Source organism: Pholis gunnellus (genome assembly GCF_910591455.1).
Source record: "Pholis gunnellus genome assembly, chromosome: 19".
Taxonomy (NCBI): Eukaryota; Metazoa; Chordata; class Actinopteri; order Perciformes; family Pholidae; genus Pholis; species Pholis gunnellus.
The window spans coordinates 3815007-3833384 of NC_136546.1; the positions used below are offsets into that span (position 1 = coordinate 3815007).

The 18378-nt window shown below is 41.2% G+C and overlaps 1 protein-coding gene across 1 annotated transcript in view; it reads left to right on the forward strand.

Annotated features, from left to right (window-relative positions):
* Nucleotides 1–18378, forward strand: part of cnih3 (cornichon family AMPA receptor auxiliary protein 3) — a gene marked incomplete at both ends in the record, with an annotated part of 71358 nt that overhangs the window by 52708 nt on the left and 272 nt on the right. Inside the window, 2 exons of the mRNA XM_079180923.1 lie at nt 9123–9235; nt 17835–17978. Of these exons, the coding sequence (XP_079037049.1) occupies nt 9123–9235; nt 17835–17978 (257 nt within the window). The remainder of the gene's footprint in view (nt 1–9122; nt 9236–17834; nt 17979–18378) is intronic.

Below are 18378 nucleotides of genomic sequence, written 5' to 3' on the forward strand. Positions count from 1 at the left end.
TTATGTTCATGAATTGTTTATCACCAAGAAAAGACACATAAACAAACTGCATGCAGCTCGCCGAATCCGCACCACTATATTATGACTCGTAATGTTTGTTCTTCTGACATACTATTCTCTGACTTTCTTTTGACATAGTATACTATGATTTATTGTCAACAGGTCTTCTACTGTAATGAGCCGAACTGCTCCTACATCGTTGAGCTCTGTGCATGCTGTTGCTTGAATGTGTTCGGGGTGGAAGGCTCAATTTCTGCCGACTCATTAAATGAAAACAATACGTTTCAGACGGCGGTGTCCAAGGGTGGCAAACAATTCTGGATACCTTCCAGCCAATCAGAAAGTAGAAAAACAAAACAGGCAGAGTGGAAACTAATACATGTTTTGTTGCATTATATTGAATATCAACCTAGTGGAAATAATTTCCCTTGTACTGTCAATAGGTCATATTTTGATGGAAGATCCATATTTTGGTCCATATGAATCAACAGCTACTACCTGAAGTCCCAAATAAACTACCCACTATAAATGCTGGAAGTTATTGCTATCTCCGTTTCCCTCATTTCCACATTCATCCCCTCCTTTCTTTTTCCACTCCTTTCCTTCCTCACAGTGTAGATCATATGCAATTCATACATAATTCATGCAGATATATTGGATCGCGCAGGGAGCACTGGTGGCTCAGCAAACTAAGCCAAATTTAAATTCTCATTTTTGTGGATTTGGATCTGGTTCGTAGATGTCACCTCTACCCTTTGCAGTAATTGCTCCTGTCACGCAATGCTGCATACTATCTATCAAACATGGGGAAAAGCTCCGTCTGCAGATGGTTCGCTGTCAAAAGTAAATTATTTATGTTACCATTTGTTTATTTCTTACCGCTTACATTTAAAAAAAAAAAGATACATGAAATCTGGAACCAAAATTCGCAAGCACGCCTTCTGCTGGGAAACTTTTACCCGTACGCCGCAAGCAACACGTGCTGAGGTTGGCATATCAAGCGGATTGGCGTTGGAGATACGGTGAACGCAATGGAGGGAGAGTGTGTAGTGTATAAGAAAAGCACCGTGTGGAGACACATCCAACATGTACAGCGCACCTTCGACGGGCATCGCCCAGATTTGCCAATCAGCGGGAGGAGAAACAAGCAAAACCGGAGCCCAACTACTCATCCCCGCTGCTTTCAAGCGGCAGTTAAACTCAAAAGCAGAACCGGATAACACAATTAGAGAAGTAATTGTCCTTCACATGGGCATTTAGCCAAGGTGGAACTAATTGAAACTCGTGCACACGTCTATTATGCTCCATTTTGGTATATTCATTTTCAGAGCATGAGGGATGCTTTTTCAGTTTTATAGCCAGTTGTGACCCGCTGCCTTGTGGGAAATTGTTCATACAGTGTAATACACAAGTGTTTTGAAATGTTCCTTATTTTCATAATGAGAATAGTTTACCAAAGTTGCCAGTGGGCTAAATGCTCCCTCCAGCAGGAGGACTGCGTGTGTCTGACACTTCCACCACTGTATTAGTTTAGATTACACATGTTCATATGAAAGTGGCGATAATTTTAACTTTTTGTCCTTTGACTGATTCTGGTTCCCTTTTTAAAATTATAGTTTGGTTAAGATAATATGTACATTGTTATTACATTTTTATTCTTAAATATAGATAAAACAGAGGTCATATGGATGATGAAGGGTGTTGGTACTTGACGAACGTGTTGGAAAACTAGGTGTTAATTTAAGCAATCTGGCCGGCCAAAGATGTTTGTGGAGCTTAAAATGTCATTTATTTTAGTTGGGACTCATTTTTACGGTAACGTATTGCACACATTTATGTATTCATCAATGTACACGTTCAGCATTCCAACATCCATTCGCGCAGTGTTGTGACTTCTGTCAGTGCGCCGGACAGCGTGGTTGCAGCTGTTCAAAGTTTTCCAAAGTGCAAGGATGCTGCGTATCGTGGTATACTCGCAGTGGTGAAAATAGAGATCCCCCCCCCCCCGCCCCCTCCTCCCCCCCACGTGAATGCATCCTCGCCAGTGTTGCCGCTGGGTCGGATCAGATGGGCGAAGGGGCCGCCCCCGGGCAACGCACCCAGAGAAACAGACCTCCTGTCCCAGCCGGGCACATTCCCAGATGGGTCCCTCAGTCAACACACACACACACACACACACACAGTCTGTGATTGAAGGAAGAAAATAGTTTGTTAACCATTAGCATGAATACATATGCTCCAATACACACACATTTACTGTTGTCAGCAGGGTCGCCAGCAGTGCACAATGTATGTAATTTGCATTATACATGTGTGTGCTTGCACTCTGTCCCAGCTACAATTATGCCACACTAACTGAGCCATGAAATACATTTTAAAAAACAGTATGCTCAGGGGGATTGCAGGGTTCGGTTTGGACGTGGCAGAGGCTTTTAAAATGGTGGACTGAAAAAATGCAGGTTGTTCATGACCGTAAACAATAAACACAGCCACACTCAGTGAAGTTCAATGTAATTAGAAAGTGATAAACTGAAACAAACTACAACACAGCTGTTCACACAAATTGGCCCGACTGCTGACCGGACCTTGACCTGTATAGTGTGTGGTCAGGCCATTGGAATGAAACTGCAAACAGCACTTCCTGCTTTCTGCTGTGTAAATAGCAGATTCTACAGCTCACATTGAAGGGTGTGGACAGCCTTCCTGTGAAGTCCTCTTCATGGCTTTTGTACCTTCGGAACTTCAAATACCGTGGCTTGCCCATGGACCCAGCACATGCCTTTCAATTTTTTTGAATTATTGCAGTCGACAATTGGTTGTTGAAGACTGTCCTCTGGTCTGTGTGACCAGCATATTTGATCAGCTGCTGGTTACACAGGACAATATTCTATTTTCAAGAGACACAATCTTGTTATTGCTCTACCTCCAATGTCCACTTGCTGTAGCCAGAGACGCTCACAAGTCCTTTTTTGCAAGTTTAATTCAGGTCTTAAGTCTTTGGTCGCAAGTAATAGTCAAATCTCGAGTCTTTGGTCATGCGTCCAAGTCAAGTCTCAAGCATTTGAGCTGTAGAGTCCAACTCAAGTCTCAAGTCTTTGGTCTCAAGTCTTTAAGCTATAGACTCCAAGTCAAGTCTCAAGTCTTTGGTCTCAAGTCTTTAAGCTATAGACTCCAAGTCAAGTCTCAAGTCCTACGTCGTGCCTACCAGATGCTTAATAGTTACCTATAATAGTTAGCCCCACCAACCTTTCCCCAGGGGTAATTTAATTTTACTCACGGACTTCTCCACTGCTTCCCTCCCCGTCGTTGTCCCATGCAGGGCAGCTACATCCAAGAAATCCTCACTGACAGTCAAGTCTGCCTTCACGCCGCTTACATAAATTGACAGTTGCTCTGTGTCCGTGTTGTCTGTGCTTTCATCAACAGCTAATGAAACAGCCGCGTAACTGCTCGACTGCCTGCTAGTTCCTTAACTCGGTCAGCGATGGTGTTTCTTCACAAACTGACATTTTTAAAAGTCTGTAGCTAGTCGGGGCACACCTGCACACAAACCTTCAAAATACTCCTTCAAAAATGCCCCCTCTGAAAAGCACTTGGAAGCTCGGGCGGTTTCTTCAGCCACAATAAAGCTAGCCTTCACAGCGGCATCATTTTTGGATGTAGCTTTTGTGAATATGTTCTGCTGTGATTGGAGTCTGCCTTTTAATTCTTGGACAAGTTGATGTTTTGCTTGGAGGCTAAATTTAGCATACTTGGCTCCGTGTTGGGTATCAAAACGCCGACGTAAATTGTTTTCTTTCATCACTGACACTGCTTCATAGCACAGAAGACAGACCGGTTTCTCTCCTTGAAGCACAAACATGTATTCGCTTTCCCATCTTTCATTAAATTGCCTTCCCTCTGTATACATTTTTCTCTTCTTACGTTAACTGCTACTAGCGGCCGGGGTCTGTCATTTTGCGGGTCACAAACTCGACGTGCATTGTGGGAGATGCAGTTCATGGTCACTGTAGTGTACACTGTTAAGCAGCATAGAGTTTAATTTTAAGACAATCATATGCCTTTTATATGGAAAAAACTAATACAAAGTTAGACTTGATAGTAAAAATATACCTCATAATTATGACTTTTCATTTTTTTTATATATGCCTTTGCGGGTCACATAAGACGTGGCGGGCCGGTTTCGGCCCGCGGGCCTTGAGTTTGACACATGTGGTTTAGATGGTATGATTTCAATTGTGCTTCATATTTTTTATCATTCTTATCTACCAAAAATCTTCCTCTTTGTCTGTGTGACATTTTCAGAAAAGAGGTGAAAATGAAACAAAAGTGAATTGTAAAAAGAAATGTTAACTGTACTGGTATCAGATCGCTACTCTGTAAAACCCAGGTAACGGTATTGATACTGAAAAAATCAGGTCGGTGCATCCCTTACAAATAGAGCACTTTTTTCCCATAATATTCTAGTGGGAAATTTCCCAAAATTATATACGAATTTTAAAAGTTACGTTGGTTTAATTTGCTTGCGTCAACTATGAATGGATAATTGTTTAAGACATGAAATGCACATTACAAAAGACTGCCATTTACATTGTACATGCTTCCATGTTAAACGTCTGTAACATTGTTGCAGTTATTTTTACATTCTTAAACAAGGCCGCTTGGGGACACAAGGCCATTTTCATGTTTTTGTCATGCTGTTGTCAGTAAAGTTTTATGTACTTGTTAGTGTTGCTTTGCTGCTGGAGTGACGCGTCATGCTTGTACTTTCCTCTGAGTGCTAGTGACCAACATGCATTAAGGATTTGAACAAGACGGGGACAGAAGACAGAGAATGTAAAGCTCAGTGTGGCTATTGTTTTTTAATGAGCTTTTTGTCCATGTGGGGAGGGCAGTCCGCGTGTGTATTCGCATCCATGAACTGCATGCATGCTGCATTAGCGAGTGTTTGTATGTATGTGTGTGTGCGCAGCTTCCCTGCTGTATGTGTGAAAGCAAATGGTTATATTTAGGTTTCGTCTTAGCAGCAGTTTCCTCGTCTTCCACTGCTGAAGAGCTATTCGGTGAAAATGTGTGTTTCTGTTATTAGGAGGCATGTGGCCGTCTGAATAATGCATCCCGAACACCGCCTTGTTATGGCAGCGTGTGCAGTAATGTTCCAAGACCAAGCGGTCCAGAAGGCCACGCCGCCCCGCACGCCCTTAAATATACATGAGTAGTGAAGTGGCTTTCTTCGTGAATGACATTAACTACAGCGGTGAGAAACTACTGGGGGATTTCAGCGGAGCGCGCAGGTGTCACAGGGATTTGCACAGCAAGCAGTTTCGGCTGCTATGTCCGATTGGCCAAAGACCTGTCGGCTGGTGAGCAGAGTGCAGCCAGTCTTTTAAGGAGTCTCATCTGGGGTTGGATGAATACAACTCTCTCAAGCTGTGCGTGTGCACAAAGACATATGTGCAGACGCGTTCACGTACGGCTGATTGTGTTTAAGAATGTCAATCAATGTGGAACTAGGCGCACATGCCTCATTTCCACTCCCACAGGCATGCCTGGATGAAGATGCAGAAACACCATTGAAAGTCTGTTTGCATATCGATACTTGTACTGGCTCCACCACACATTAGACCTGTCAATGCAGCAAAGAAGAAGTGCAACTTCACCGCTGTCATTTTCGACGGCTGTGGCTATTTGTAGTGTTCGTACCGCTTAAGTCATCACGTTTCTGCACACCATCTCGATCGTCCTTATTGTTAAACGTCAGGAGGATGATCAACGACTCATTCATAGAGGTCATATTGAAAGTGACTTTACAAAGAGCTTCACAATTCTGGATATGGGAACAGGGAGATGATGGTCTCAAATTGTTTGAAATCAAGTTTATCAATGAGCCTTTATAGAACGCTGTGTATCCTGCAAAAATGAAATCTGTGAAATAGGCAAACAGCCTAAATACAATGTTACCATTTATTCAATCACCTCCTCATCATATCTCTGCTAAAAAGGTGTGTACGCCTCTATATGCGTAGGTTATCTTATATAAATCTGGCCCCTCATGCTCAGTAACAGGAACCTTAAAATATAATGCTTCCCCCCCTTTTTTTTATATCGCTGCAGAATTTCTTTCTTTTTTACTAAATACAAAATACTATGTATTGTCATTCAAATTGTCCTTTTAAACTAAATTTGTTCAACGTCTTAATGGTTTTACCGTGATTATTATATGGTGTGAATTGTAAAAATGTGTTTATTTTTGCATTTTCATTCATTTGACTTCTTGACAAAATTGACAAATTTTCACCTTATAATGCAACAAACAGTTTCCTTTTCACACATCCAGCAGAAGCGGAGGAAGCATTCATTTGGAATCATGTATCTTTCTACCTGGCCATTTAAAGTCCACTACCAGCAAGTCTCACACTGTGTCTGTCTGCTGTTTGCTGCTGTGCAGGTAGTGCACAGTGGGTTTGTCAGAGCTCTTTCTCTGAAAACAGCTGCCTGCTGCTGCTGGAAATTAGTTTGATGAGAGCTGCGGGCTGTAAAACCTGGAACAATGATTTGAAAGGCGAAGGCTTTGTAGAGCTGAGAGGAAGTGCAGAGTCGGGTAACAATTCGCTGTTGGTTTGTCACTAAGAGTGACCCTGTTCATACTACACATGATCATTTGATCCCTTATTTATATGAAACATTGATTTGCGCAGCTTTAAAGGTTACATTTTATGCTCATATTCAGGTTCATATTTGGTATTTTTCGTTGGAATCCCATGTTTTCTATTCGAGGCAGCCCACAAACAAACTGACTGGGTCGTCTAATTTCACAGTTTGTGGGTTGGTAGACACACTCCAGATACCCCATATATATGTACACAAGCAGTGAAAAAGTGACTTTTTCATGATATATCCCTTTTTATATAACATAGTAGATCTGTGTGTTATTGGATTGAGAACAAAACATAGTGACATTTGAAAGGAAGCAGAAGTTGAGAAGTAACGGCACACATAGCCTCTCTTTGCCCCTTTTCTGATGAAACAGCTTTTTGCAGATGGCACTTCTTACTCTGTTCAGATAGGAGTGCTATATCTTCCTGATTGAGAAATGTAAAATGAAACATTTGGTGTAAATGTTAAAACCTCTTGAACTGATTTTAATCTGAATGTCTGAAACACAGTGGACGCTGCCTTATTTAACAAAAGTCTTAAACCAGGCAATTAATACGATTTAGTGAAAATAGTCAATGTCATCCTCATACAAAAGTTGATGTTATTTTATGTGTGCATTTTCCTACAACCGCAACAAGACATATACAACTACCTGGGTAGAAATTGTAGTGCATTGCTTCTCGCCTGGAATAGTAAATAAATAACTCGTATAGAGGTAAATGTGATAAGTGCAATTTGCATGATGATAAGCAGCAGACCTCTCCAGAGATGAATATGCTTTTAAGTGTGCTTCCTCACTGTTTTTTTGTTTTTTATTGTGCGTCAGGAAAACTTTTTATCTACATTTCTTACATCTTCCTATCTTCTCGCTCTCAGCAGTTCAAAATCTTTCTCTTTTTGCTGTAATGCGTGCTTTTCTTCAAACGTGTACTTTCATTTTGATAAGGAATTTAAATGCTTCTTTTGCATGGATTTCTTAACAATGCTCAAGAAAGGGAATTAAAGCAACAAAAGGGGGTGAGGGTGGGGGGTGCATGAGCCAGCCTGGTCTCATTCTAAGGATACCAAATACCAACTTTAACCAAGTGCTTATCTTCTGCGTAATTATGTAACGCAACAGACCGCCCTCAATGCCGGGGGCTTCTGCCTAAGAATCAAAATATGACAATTAGGGATTAGATCCCAAATGCATGCACATCTGTGTTTTACCCATGACATGAAATAGCATCATGTCCAAGCACTTAAGTCAATAATATACATACTAACTATACTTTAACATTTGTTTTAGTTTTATGGCTTGTATGTTAACAGTTTTGCTTCAGCTCTTATCAACCATTATCAATCTTATCAGTCCATCAGCCAAAAGATTCTTTCTGCAAAAATGCTTTAATAAAAATGTTATTCTAACATCAGTTACACAATAATATCTATCCAAATTTTGCTAACATTAGCGAATGTAGCCTCCATAAGCTACCGGTCAAATATGTAATGCTACTACAGTATATGGAGTTAAACAATTTGTGCATCTTCAATGTGTAACTTTATTTTTTGCATGGCAATCATATCAGAGCATCGCATAATGTTCCTTAAGAATGACGGGCTACAGACCACTCATTTCACGCCACAGACTACGGGCAAAGGTAACAGCTATGCAGCCGTTCCAATAATATAATGTTTAAATCATGGTCAAATTTCAGTTGTCTATAAATCTAGCTTTGTAATCGCCGAACTGGCTGCAAGTGTATGAAGTTCCAACTTGTTATGGATCATTATGAAACAGCACAAATATAAGCTTCTTTTAGCTTCACTTTTTATTTTGGAGAACAAAAGCGGGCCTTGTTGCTTGAGGGGGGAAGGCGTCACTGGTCTCACATATTCTCACCCTTGCGGTTTGCCAGGAGGTAGTCTTGCTTCCTGCATTCTGAGGGCCGAGCCCTACAGTTATTATGATAACGATGGAGCCCTGCCATCGGTGTGTGCAGTCCATTGTGAAGCTAAGCTCTCCATAATGTAGATGGGGGGGGCATTTAGCCATTTGGAATGCTTGCAGATAGACAGATTATCAGTAGCTAAATATAGGCTAGGCTAAGGATTTGAATGCTAATGATGGTACTTGAGGTGTTTTCTTATACCTGTGGGCATTAAAAATGGTAATGTGGCATCTGCTAACCAACACGCCCTTTAGTTAAGTTTAATTTAGCGTTGGTTCAGTCATGCAGTTCTTTTATTAGTGCAAATGCCATTCAAGCAGTATCAGCATTTAGTAACACTATTCACCACATATGCAATAAGGGAGCAGAAGAAGTGTTGGTGCCTCACTCTCTTCTCATAAAAAATTGAAGTTATTTTGCTCCATCAGTGATTTAAGTCTGAATAAGCTAAGCGGTTGCTCTTTGCTCCACTTTCTTCACTCTGACTCATCCCCATTCCTCCTCTGTCTCTTGCTCCTCTGCGTCTCTTTGTAGTTGGTGCTACCAGAATACTCCATCCATGGACTCTTCTGCATCATGTTCCTGTGTGCCCAGCAGTGGCTGACGGTGGGCCTCAACATCCCCCTGCTCTTCTACAACACATGGAGGTGACTATGCAATCCATTGTAATGTTTGTTCGTGCACATGTGTTCTTGTACTTACTACATAGTGAGGACCACAAGTTTTTAACCGGCAGAGTGAGGACTTTTTTGAAAAGTGAGGGCATTTTGGTCGGTCGCAGCTTCTTCAAAGCCCTGTTTGAGGGTTAACATTTGGTTTTAATGTTCAAGTTAGAATTAAGTTCAGGTTAGGGTTAGGCATTTATTTGGGATAGTTAAGGTTAGAGTAAAGGTCTATGGAATGCGTTGTGTCAACGAGGGTTTCTGTGTGTGTGTGTGTGTGTGTGTGTGTGTGTGTGTGTGTGTGTGTGTGTGTGTGTGTGTGTGTGTGTGTGTGTGTGTGTGTGTGTGTTTGTGTGTGCATGTGTGTGTGTAGTCCCATACACAGGTTTTCCAAGACTGTTTCCCATGCAGCCTTCAGCTGCTTTAAATAATCTCTGGTGCAACAAACGTGTATTAATCCACATGTAAAAATAGTCCCAGTTTGAGATAAAGTTGCTTAAGATGTACAGTGCCCACCTATAAAATTGTGTAGCCTTTTTAAAATGAAGCTTTATATCCATGACACTTTTTTAAATAATTTTGTCTCCAGTTGGAATGAATGGGCTTGGGTCAGACAGCGGCAGAGAGGGTAGGAAGCAGCATTGTTCACATCAAAAAATATATCCATTATTTTGAAAAGAAGGGCAGAATCATTCCTAGACAGCCTGGTCTCTTAAAAAATGACGATCCTATACAACAGAAACATTATTTAATTGTTAACTATGTTTGGATGGAAACTTTTAATTCCCAGATAATTTTTTTTTTTGACATGTCACAAATACGTTTGTAATCATATTCAACAGAGGTCTCCATTGTGGGGAAGTTTGTGTGGTTTGATGGGTTACAAACACTACTTTCTCTCGGGAGAAGTTTGTGTCCTGTGTGAAACCAAAAGTCAACAGTGACATCATTAAATTGACTTTCGTAACCTGAATGTTACAAAAAATCGAAATAAAACAACAAATACTTATTTTAAGCCCAACCATGATGTTTTACTCAACCTAACCAAGTAGTTCTTTGGCCTTTTTTTGTGTTTCAATTGGCAAATGTTTATTTGTTTTTAAATTGTGTTCAAAACTGTGACCGTTATCCAGGAAGGTTTCCCTCGAATAGTAATTGAGAATGCAATTTAGTTGTATGGGACCGTAATTTTGTAAGAGACAGGGTTGCCCTACCTGACACTGTAAAATGTAACTAAAGATGAAAAATGTAACCAAACGTGGCAAATATCAAGGAAGTAACTATATTGTTAATTTCAAACGGTAAAGCTCGACTTATACTATATTTGTCTTACTGTGTCAACAAATCCCATGAAAAGAGCAAAAACAATACACCCCTCTCTCAATACATTACGACTTTTCTACAGTTTTTGAGGCTCTCAAGCCCATTGTTTCCTAGTGAAGACAGAAATACAAATATACTGTATAGTTTTATTTTAAAAAGGATAATCATTTTGGAAACAACTGGGCACTTTACTTTCGAGCAAACATTACTCAGACAGGAGAAATGTGTTTATGACCCAATGCAACAGCATTGATATCTTTTAAATAACTTTTGGTCAACCAAGGAGCTCTATGGCACGGGGGAAGGAGATATATCTGGATTGGGATATATGCCATGTACATGTTTAATTGAACCTTGCAGGTGTTTTGCGTTAATTCCTGAGGATGTACACAACCATTGTTTTGAAGAAAATGCATGGGTAAAAGCCAGTATATCAGTTTTCTAACACATCTCAAGGCAATGTCTAAAAAATGGGTCACCAGTCAGTGATCTCCAGATTTCCTTTGCTGCTCTTTCTTTGTCTCTTTTCCTCTTTGTTGCTGTTCTTTCTGCCAGTTTGGGGTTAGATGTAGACTAATGGCAGCCTGGTTTATTAAGCTCATGTGTTCAGCTGGTTGAAGTTACAGGCTGAGAGGAGAGGCGCAAAAAAAATGGGAAAAAAGTATCTCGCTGTCTCATTAATTGGAGACTGTGCCAGTTGCCAGCGGCTACAGATGTTGCTTCCTCCACAGCTGAGAGAGAGAGAGAGAGAGAGAGAGAGAGAGAGAGAGAGGGAGGTGAAAAGTGAAGGAGGAAATGGCGGGAGGCAAGACGGTAAGTCGGGAGTGAGTGATAGGAGAGAAATCTAATATTGACAAGGTGATTCAGAGGAGAGTGAGAGATGTAAGTATCGCCCCGACCACGACCCAACAATCAACAATAATAATATTAAATACATAAAAATATATATATACTTATACAAATTCTATATTAATAGGATAGGTGGTGTCACGTTTGTAAAAACGTAGTGATGGATGAGCAGATGGAGTGGTGTTCTGTTGTATTGTATATGATGGAGGAGGTTAGATTTTCCATTGAAATATACTCTGTCATTAAATTTCTCCAGTGTGTGATGTGTGTGTTATTCCTTGATTTCCAGTTCATGAGGATAGTTTTCTTGGCGATAGTTAGGGCCACGAGGAGTAATCGGCGGTTTGTTTTGCTCAGATTTATTGTTGAGATGTCTCCTAGTAAGCACAGTGAAGGGGATAGTGGGACGAGGCAGCACAGGAAGACAGACAGTGACTCAGTTATTTCCTTCCAAAAGTGATTAACTGGTGTGCAGTGCCAGGTGGCGTGAACATCGCTATCCGGGGTATTTTGAGTGCAATATGGACAGATGTCTGACTTGAATCCCATTTTCAAAAATGTTTGCCCAGTGTAATGAATTCTGTGAAGTATTTTGTACTGTATTAGTTGTAAATTGGCATTTTTAGTCATGAAGTAAATATTATTGCAAATTTGGTTCCAGAAGTCAGCATCAGGAGTGATGGACAGGTCTGATTCTGATTATGATCCTGATGGTATGGATGATGTTTTGTCAGACTGTGATATTACTCTACATATTGATGAGATTAACTTTTTTGAAGAAGGGATATTAATTAATTCTGAAGTTGAGGGGGGTAGTTCTAGGTTAGTGGCCTTAGTGTTAATTTTGGATTGGACGGATGATTTGAGTTGCAGATATTCCAAAAATGGATTGCTCATGATGCCGTACTTCTGAACCAGGTGGGGGAATGAAACCATGGTGTTATTATTGAAGATGTGTTTCAGATGAGTGATGCCTTTGGCGGACCATGTGTGGAGATTTAAAGGTGTCTTGTGACTTAGAAAATCAGGATTGTTCCATATGGGAGTCAAATTTGAAGGTGCAACAGTAATGTTAGTAATTTTGTGTTTCCACCAGGCTGTCAGAGTTTCTGCTATTTAGTATTTTAAAACAAGGATGGCGTTTGATAGATTGGCTGAAAAATGTTAAGTCAGAAATTTGAATGTCCTTACAAACTGTCTGTTCTATATCTAACCGTGTGTTGTCTGATTGATTGGGGTGGATCCATTTAAGAATGTCTTATTTCTTATTTTTCCAGTAGAATTGAGTAATGATTGAGTCAAGCGATTTGAACCAGGAGTGGGTGGGTTGAGATGGTATCATAGTGAATAGGTAATTTATTTTAGGAAGTATTGTCATTTTAACTGTAGCTATTCTGCCCATGAGTGATAGTGGTAGTTTCATCCAGTGGAGGAGATCATCGTTTACTGTGTAAAGTAATGGAATTAAGTTGAGTGTGAACAGCTCTGACGGCCTGGGGGAAATATTTATTCCTAAATACGTGATGGCACCTGTGCAAAAAGGGATAGGTGGTGTATGCCATCATTTTTGAACTGCTCTTAGTCTGGGCTCTCCCCTGAGACCTGTTTGCCTTGGGAGACCCTACCAGGGTCCCCAGACAACATAGCTCCCAGGATCACTGAGCCACTCAAACTCCTCCACCACGTTAAGGTGGCGATTCACGGAGGAGGGTGTGTGTGCGTGTGGTGGGGCTGGAGTGTGTGTGTGTGTGTGTGTGTGTGTGTGTGTGTGTGTGTGTGTGTGTGTGTGTGTGTGTGTGTGTGTGTGTGTGTGTGTGTGTGTGTTGGGGGAGTAAATGGATGGGAGGGTGTTTGGTAGGAAGAAGGATGGGTTTAGGGTAGATGTAGGGTTAGTGTAGAAGTGGGCTTAGGGTAGAAGTGAGGATAGGGTAGAAGTGAGTGGGGAGAATAGAAAGGATGTTGCTTCTCACTTCTTCTACTTCCTCCATCAACTCCTTGTCTTTCATTTGTCTTTTCAGTTCCCCTTTTGTCTTTTCTCATTTTCTTTCCTGTCCTTCTGTCTTTTCAATTCCTCCTTTTCTCTCTTCTCGTTCTCGTTCTTCTCTTTCTTCTCCCTCTCCTCCTCCTTCCGGTCCTTCTTCAGCATCTTTTCCGCGTCCTTCCTGGCCTTTTTCTCCTCCTTCTTAAACTGCGCCTTCTCCTTGTTTGTTTGTTGGGCGAGCTTTTGAAGGCTGAGGTTTTGTACCTGGAGGTCAGCGTTTTGCTTTGTCAGGAGCTTTAGCTCTTCCTCCTTTTGGTTGCGCCACTCCTCCTCCATCTCTCTGCTGCGTCTCTGCAGCTCCTTCTCTCTCTTGAAGCTCTCCTCCTTTGCGGCAAGCTCGCATCTCATCAGTCCTTCTAGAGCCATGGGTTTTAGTTTCCACTCCGCCTCGCTCCGGATGAGCTCGATGTCTTTCTGCGTGGCTTGGCTCTCCAGGTCCAGGACGGTCACCTTCTTCTCAAAGTTATCTTGCTGAGTTGTAAGCGCAAGCAACTTTGCGGCCAAGTCCATCACATCCATTTTTTCCAAACCAAAGTGGACATGGTTTGCCTTCTTTACACAGTTCTTTAGGAACGTCTCGTTCTCCTCTTTCATGGCGTCAATAACCCGGTTGAACTCGGCACTCTCACTCTGCTTTTTGAACAGACTTTCACGAAGAGAACGGATGATTTCGTTCTTTTCCTTCGCTATGATGACCTTGTCCGCCCGTGCTATTTTGCTACCCTATCTTTCTGACTTGAGAGCCTTCATCATTTTCTGTCTCTCCTGCTCGCAACCGAGCTCTTTTGTGGCCATCGTCTCCTTCAAGGCAGCAATTTCAGATGCCTGCTCGTTGACTGTTTTTTCAGTGTCCATTTCAGCTGTTCTCAGGTCCTTCATTTTTACACAACGGTAATGCTTTATTGTTGTTTGAGTACTTACGTTTTCGTACTTGTTCTGTTGTGGTTTGAGAAGTTGTCGCTCTGTTCGCACAAGAGGTCTCTCTGATGGATGTCGGATGATAACTAAGTTTCCCAGAGGATTTCAGCTACCTATATAAACTTCATCAAAGGTGGTTAATTCTGACAAACCATTATGCTAGAATGTCAATGACTGTGATGGTCCGAATGTTGGTCACATGACTACACTTGGTCACATGACTTCCCCAGACTAAAAAAAATGCAAAATAGAATTACAAAAAGAGTTGCCTAGTTACAGAAAATATATTGTATTAATAAATGGTGTGCCTTCCTCTATAATCTTCCTCTATAGCCATGACGACTTTCGGAGTTACGTGGTGCCCTAAGGCTTCCTCACTTCACTCTGGTGCTATGTAGTTATGAAGCCATGCAGACATTTCTGGTATTTAGTGCCCAAGATATTCAATCTCTTCAATATTTAGTTTGTGGTCCTTCAACAATTGAAAAATGACATTTAAAATGTGTCTTTCCAGAAAGAATGTCCTGGTTACTAAGTTCATAGTTTTCAAAGCAACTTGGTTCATTATAAAGTATTTTCACAAAAGAACATGTTCACAGTGAGGTCCAGAACAGAGGTTTCCAAGATACAAAGTGCCCGGGGTGATGAAGGGGGAGTAAAGGTGAAAGTGCATGTCGCTGTTCTAGAAACAACAGGAAGTTAGTTATTGTAGTGTGGACCTCTGATTGGGATCGCTCATCCAACACGGTCAGCAGTAGGAGCAACAGCTTTGGCTGCATGTGACGCACAGCTCGTGGAGGAAATCAGAGGGTAACTTCAGTATTTTTCAACCTGGACCGTATTTCCGCATGTTTTTGTGTCCAACTGACTAATGGAGACAATTGGTCCGGTAAAACAATAAAACAAAAACGTTTCTTCTTCTCTGTTGGCTTTGCTCAGGTAATGGTGAAACAAATGGTGTCAATAGTGCTTTGTTATTGTTAATGACATATTATTAGCTAATTGTTTGGCTGTTTGTTAACTATTAGCTAACTTTGTTTACCTCATCATCAGTCACGTGTGCATGTATCTACTGTAGAAATACATGGGAATTGTATTCAACAAAGCCATTCTGTCACATTCAGAGTACATCGATATTCATTTTCAAGTGCATTGTTGAAGATTTCATACATGCATGAGTCATCTAATTGACCAACTGAATTAGTAAATGTACATTGTAATTCATTGATGACAACCAAATGTATGATCATTTCACACTTGTACCAATGTACATGTACGAACATGCATAAACCATCCGTTGGCAAGTTTTATGACCGTACAGACCACATGCATCATGGTGGCAGCTTCCTTGTTGAACTGCATTACCCATCATACCCTGCAAAACATAATTTGAATGTTTAAATGAGTGAAATGTTCTGTGATGGGCCTATGTGGAATAAAGGCTCCCACTATCTCAATGCAACTGGTCTGTTACATTGATATACAATTATCCATTAATACAGCATCGTGTTCATTTGTGTCAGCTCTGGGGTCCATAAAAGACCATTCCCCCTATAAAACGTAATGAGGCATTCGCGGATCATTACAAAACAGCTCTCTCTCTCAAAGCAACAGGCAGCAGTAGCAATTCCCTCTTCCCGTTTCTCACGGTGACTTTCCTTGAGGGATCATTTTCTGTACGTTATATTTTCCGTTTCGGAATTCTAACAGCCCCACAGAAACAAGACTCACTGGGATGTAAACGCTCTAGGAAACATCCTACAATTCCCCAAGCCCACTCTGTTATTAATCACCGCCAGGTTTTCCTCTTCGGGTGACAGTGCACAGCTTCATTTTACACAGCTTTAAGAGAGAGCTTTTTGTGTTTACAAATATTTATTATGCTAAGAGCATAGCAATAACAAATGCTGATTCTATTATAGGGTGGATTCTCTCTACGTGTTGTAAATCAGTCAGCAGGTGATAAATGGTTGTAATTGGAAACAGGAGAAAACGTTTCATTGGAAATTCATCATAAAGAGTTATAGAAAATCATAGTTTGACTCGGTGTGATTCACTTACTGAGCTGACTGGATTTAGATGAATAAACCCCAGCCCTGATACCATTAGAACCACATCCGTGACCTGGGTGAAAATATATTTGAATAAGCATTCAGACACTTAATCAGACACAAGATAAGTCAAACCACCATTACATTACTGCGAGGCCGAAGCAACATGTCCCTACTAAGAACTCAGCATCCTCACTGGTTGATGACCCATGAAGACATGGAAATAATTGGCCCCATCTGTGACCTCAGCACTCTTGCGTTATTTTGTGATTCAGTCAGTTTTTCCTACAGAAACTTTAGGGGGAAATCTTACCTTTACTTTTCCTCTGTTTTCCACTTCCGTAATGCCACAGATGTCTATAGTTTACCCATAATGATTAAAATACCAAAGATTCAATTCCACATTTCCACAGCCTAGGCACCTGAGCAAGCTGTGGACATATTGTATTCAACTTTGTTCTCTGCACAGATAAACATTGTTAACGTTCCACGCAGCCAGTAGACATCTATGAAATATGAAAAAAAAGACATTTGAACTGCTGCTGGATTAAAGGTAAAACTACAGTCTTGACTTCTGAGGTTTGTGTACGCTGTCTGACCGAATCACAGTACTCCTCAAAGATTGCTGGTTTCTCAGATGGGGCTAGCAAATAAAGAGTAGCAGTAGCTGTTTAGCTTGAAGTCGACAGTATGTTGAGAAGAATGTGAGGTTGGATTGGTATTTTGTTTTAGTATATCAGTCTTTGGATGCTAACTTGACAAAAACATTCTTGGACAAGCAATGCTCAGGTTAGGTCCATGTGATCTCACAGAAATACGTGAAATAACAAACAACGCATTACGTGGCGGTTTCACGTGAAGTGCAAAATGACATGCCACCATGGAAACAAAACAAAAAAAGTTTTAGGCAACAAAACTAATAATTAGGTTTAGGAAAGAAAAGAAAGTAGCTTCCTGTGTGGCCTATACGTCATTTAATATAACTCAACTTTGACTTGTGGGTTCATTCGGGACACCAGCACTGGTCTCCTGGGTGAAAGTCCCATGTTGGTGGCAGGTAACATGTAAAGAAGATGGTATGCAAACATTTGCAGCCAACTTTAGGGCAAATCTACACAATATTTAATCCATTCCTTATACTTTTACGAAGCAAACAATTGAACAACTGGTCAGGGAAGGGGTTTAGCAAACGGTCAATTTCCACAAACATATTCAACAATTTCACCCACGTCTGCTGCATGATGGTGTCCCCCGAACTCATCATGCCATCTTTTTCCATACTATCTTCTTCCCCATTTCCTCCCATCATCTCCCCCCGCCTACCTCCGCCCCTCCCCCTCCCCCCTTCCGGGGTCTGGAACGGGTCAACTACCCGCGATGTGGTCTTTGCTCTCTGTGGTAGGTACTTCCATTCCCCAACGGACACTAAGGAGCTGCTCTACGACCCGGCATCGGTGATGAACGGCGACACGCTCAAGTTCTGCCTGAAGGAGGCCTGGTGCAAGCTGTCCTTCTTCGTCCTCTCCTTCTTCTACTATCTCTACTGGTGAGCATGTGGCAGGAGTTGTGGGACGATAATTGGAATACATGTGAAGACATTACGATATTAGACCAGTATTTGAAGGGAAATGGTGAAAATGTAAAACTCTTGACATTTTGAAAAAAGACCACTGACATCACGTTTGTTGCCCGACCCTATTTCTATCACATGGTTATTTCACTAGGTTTGATTTCACAGCTCCCATGAAACAGTGTGAGTGCAAATTACTGAATAAAGTAACCATTTCTCTGGCAATCACATGCAAGTTCTCACACATACTGATCTGTCAGGTTACCTAGGTTTACTGTTAGGCCCACTCTACTGCTAATGCATATGATGTTGAGAGAATTTGATTCTTTACTTCATTAACAAGCACTACCAGAATGCTTTGGTGGATAGCAACTGC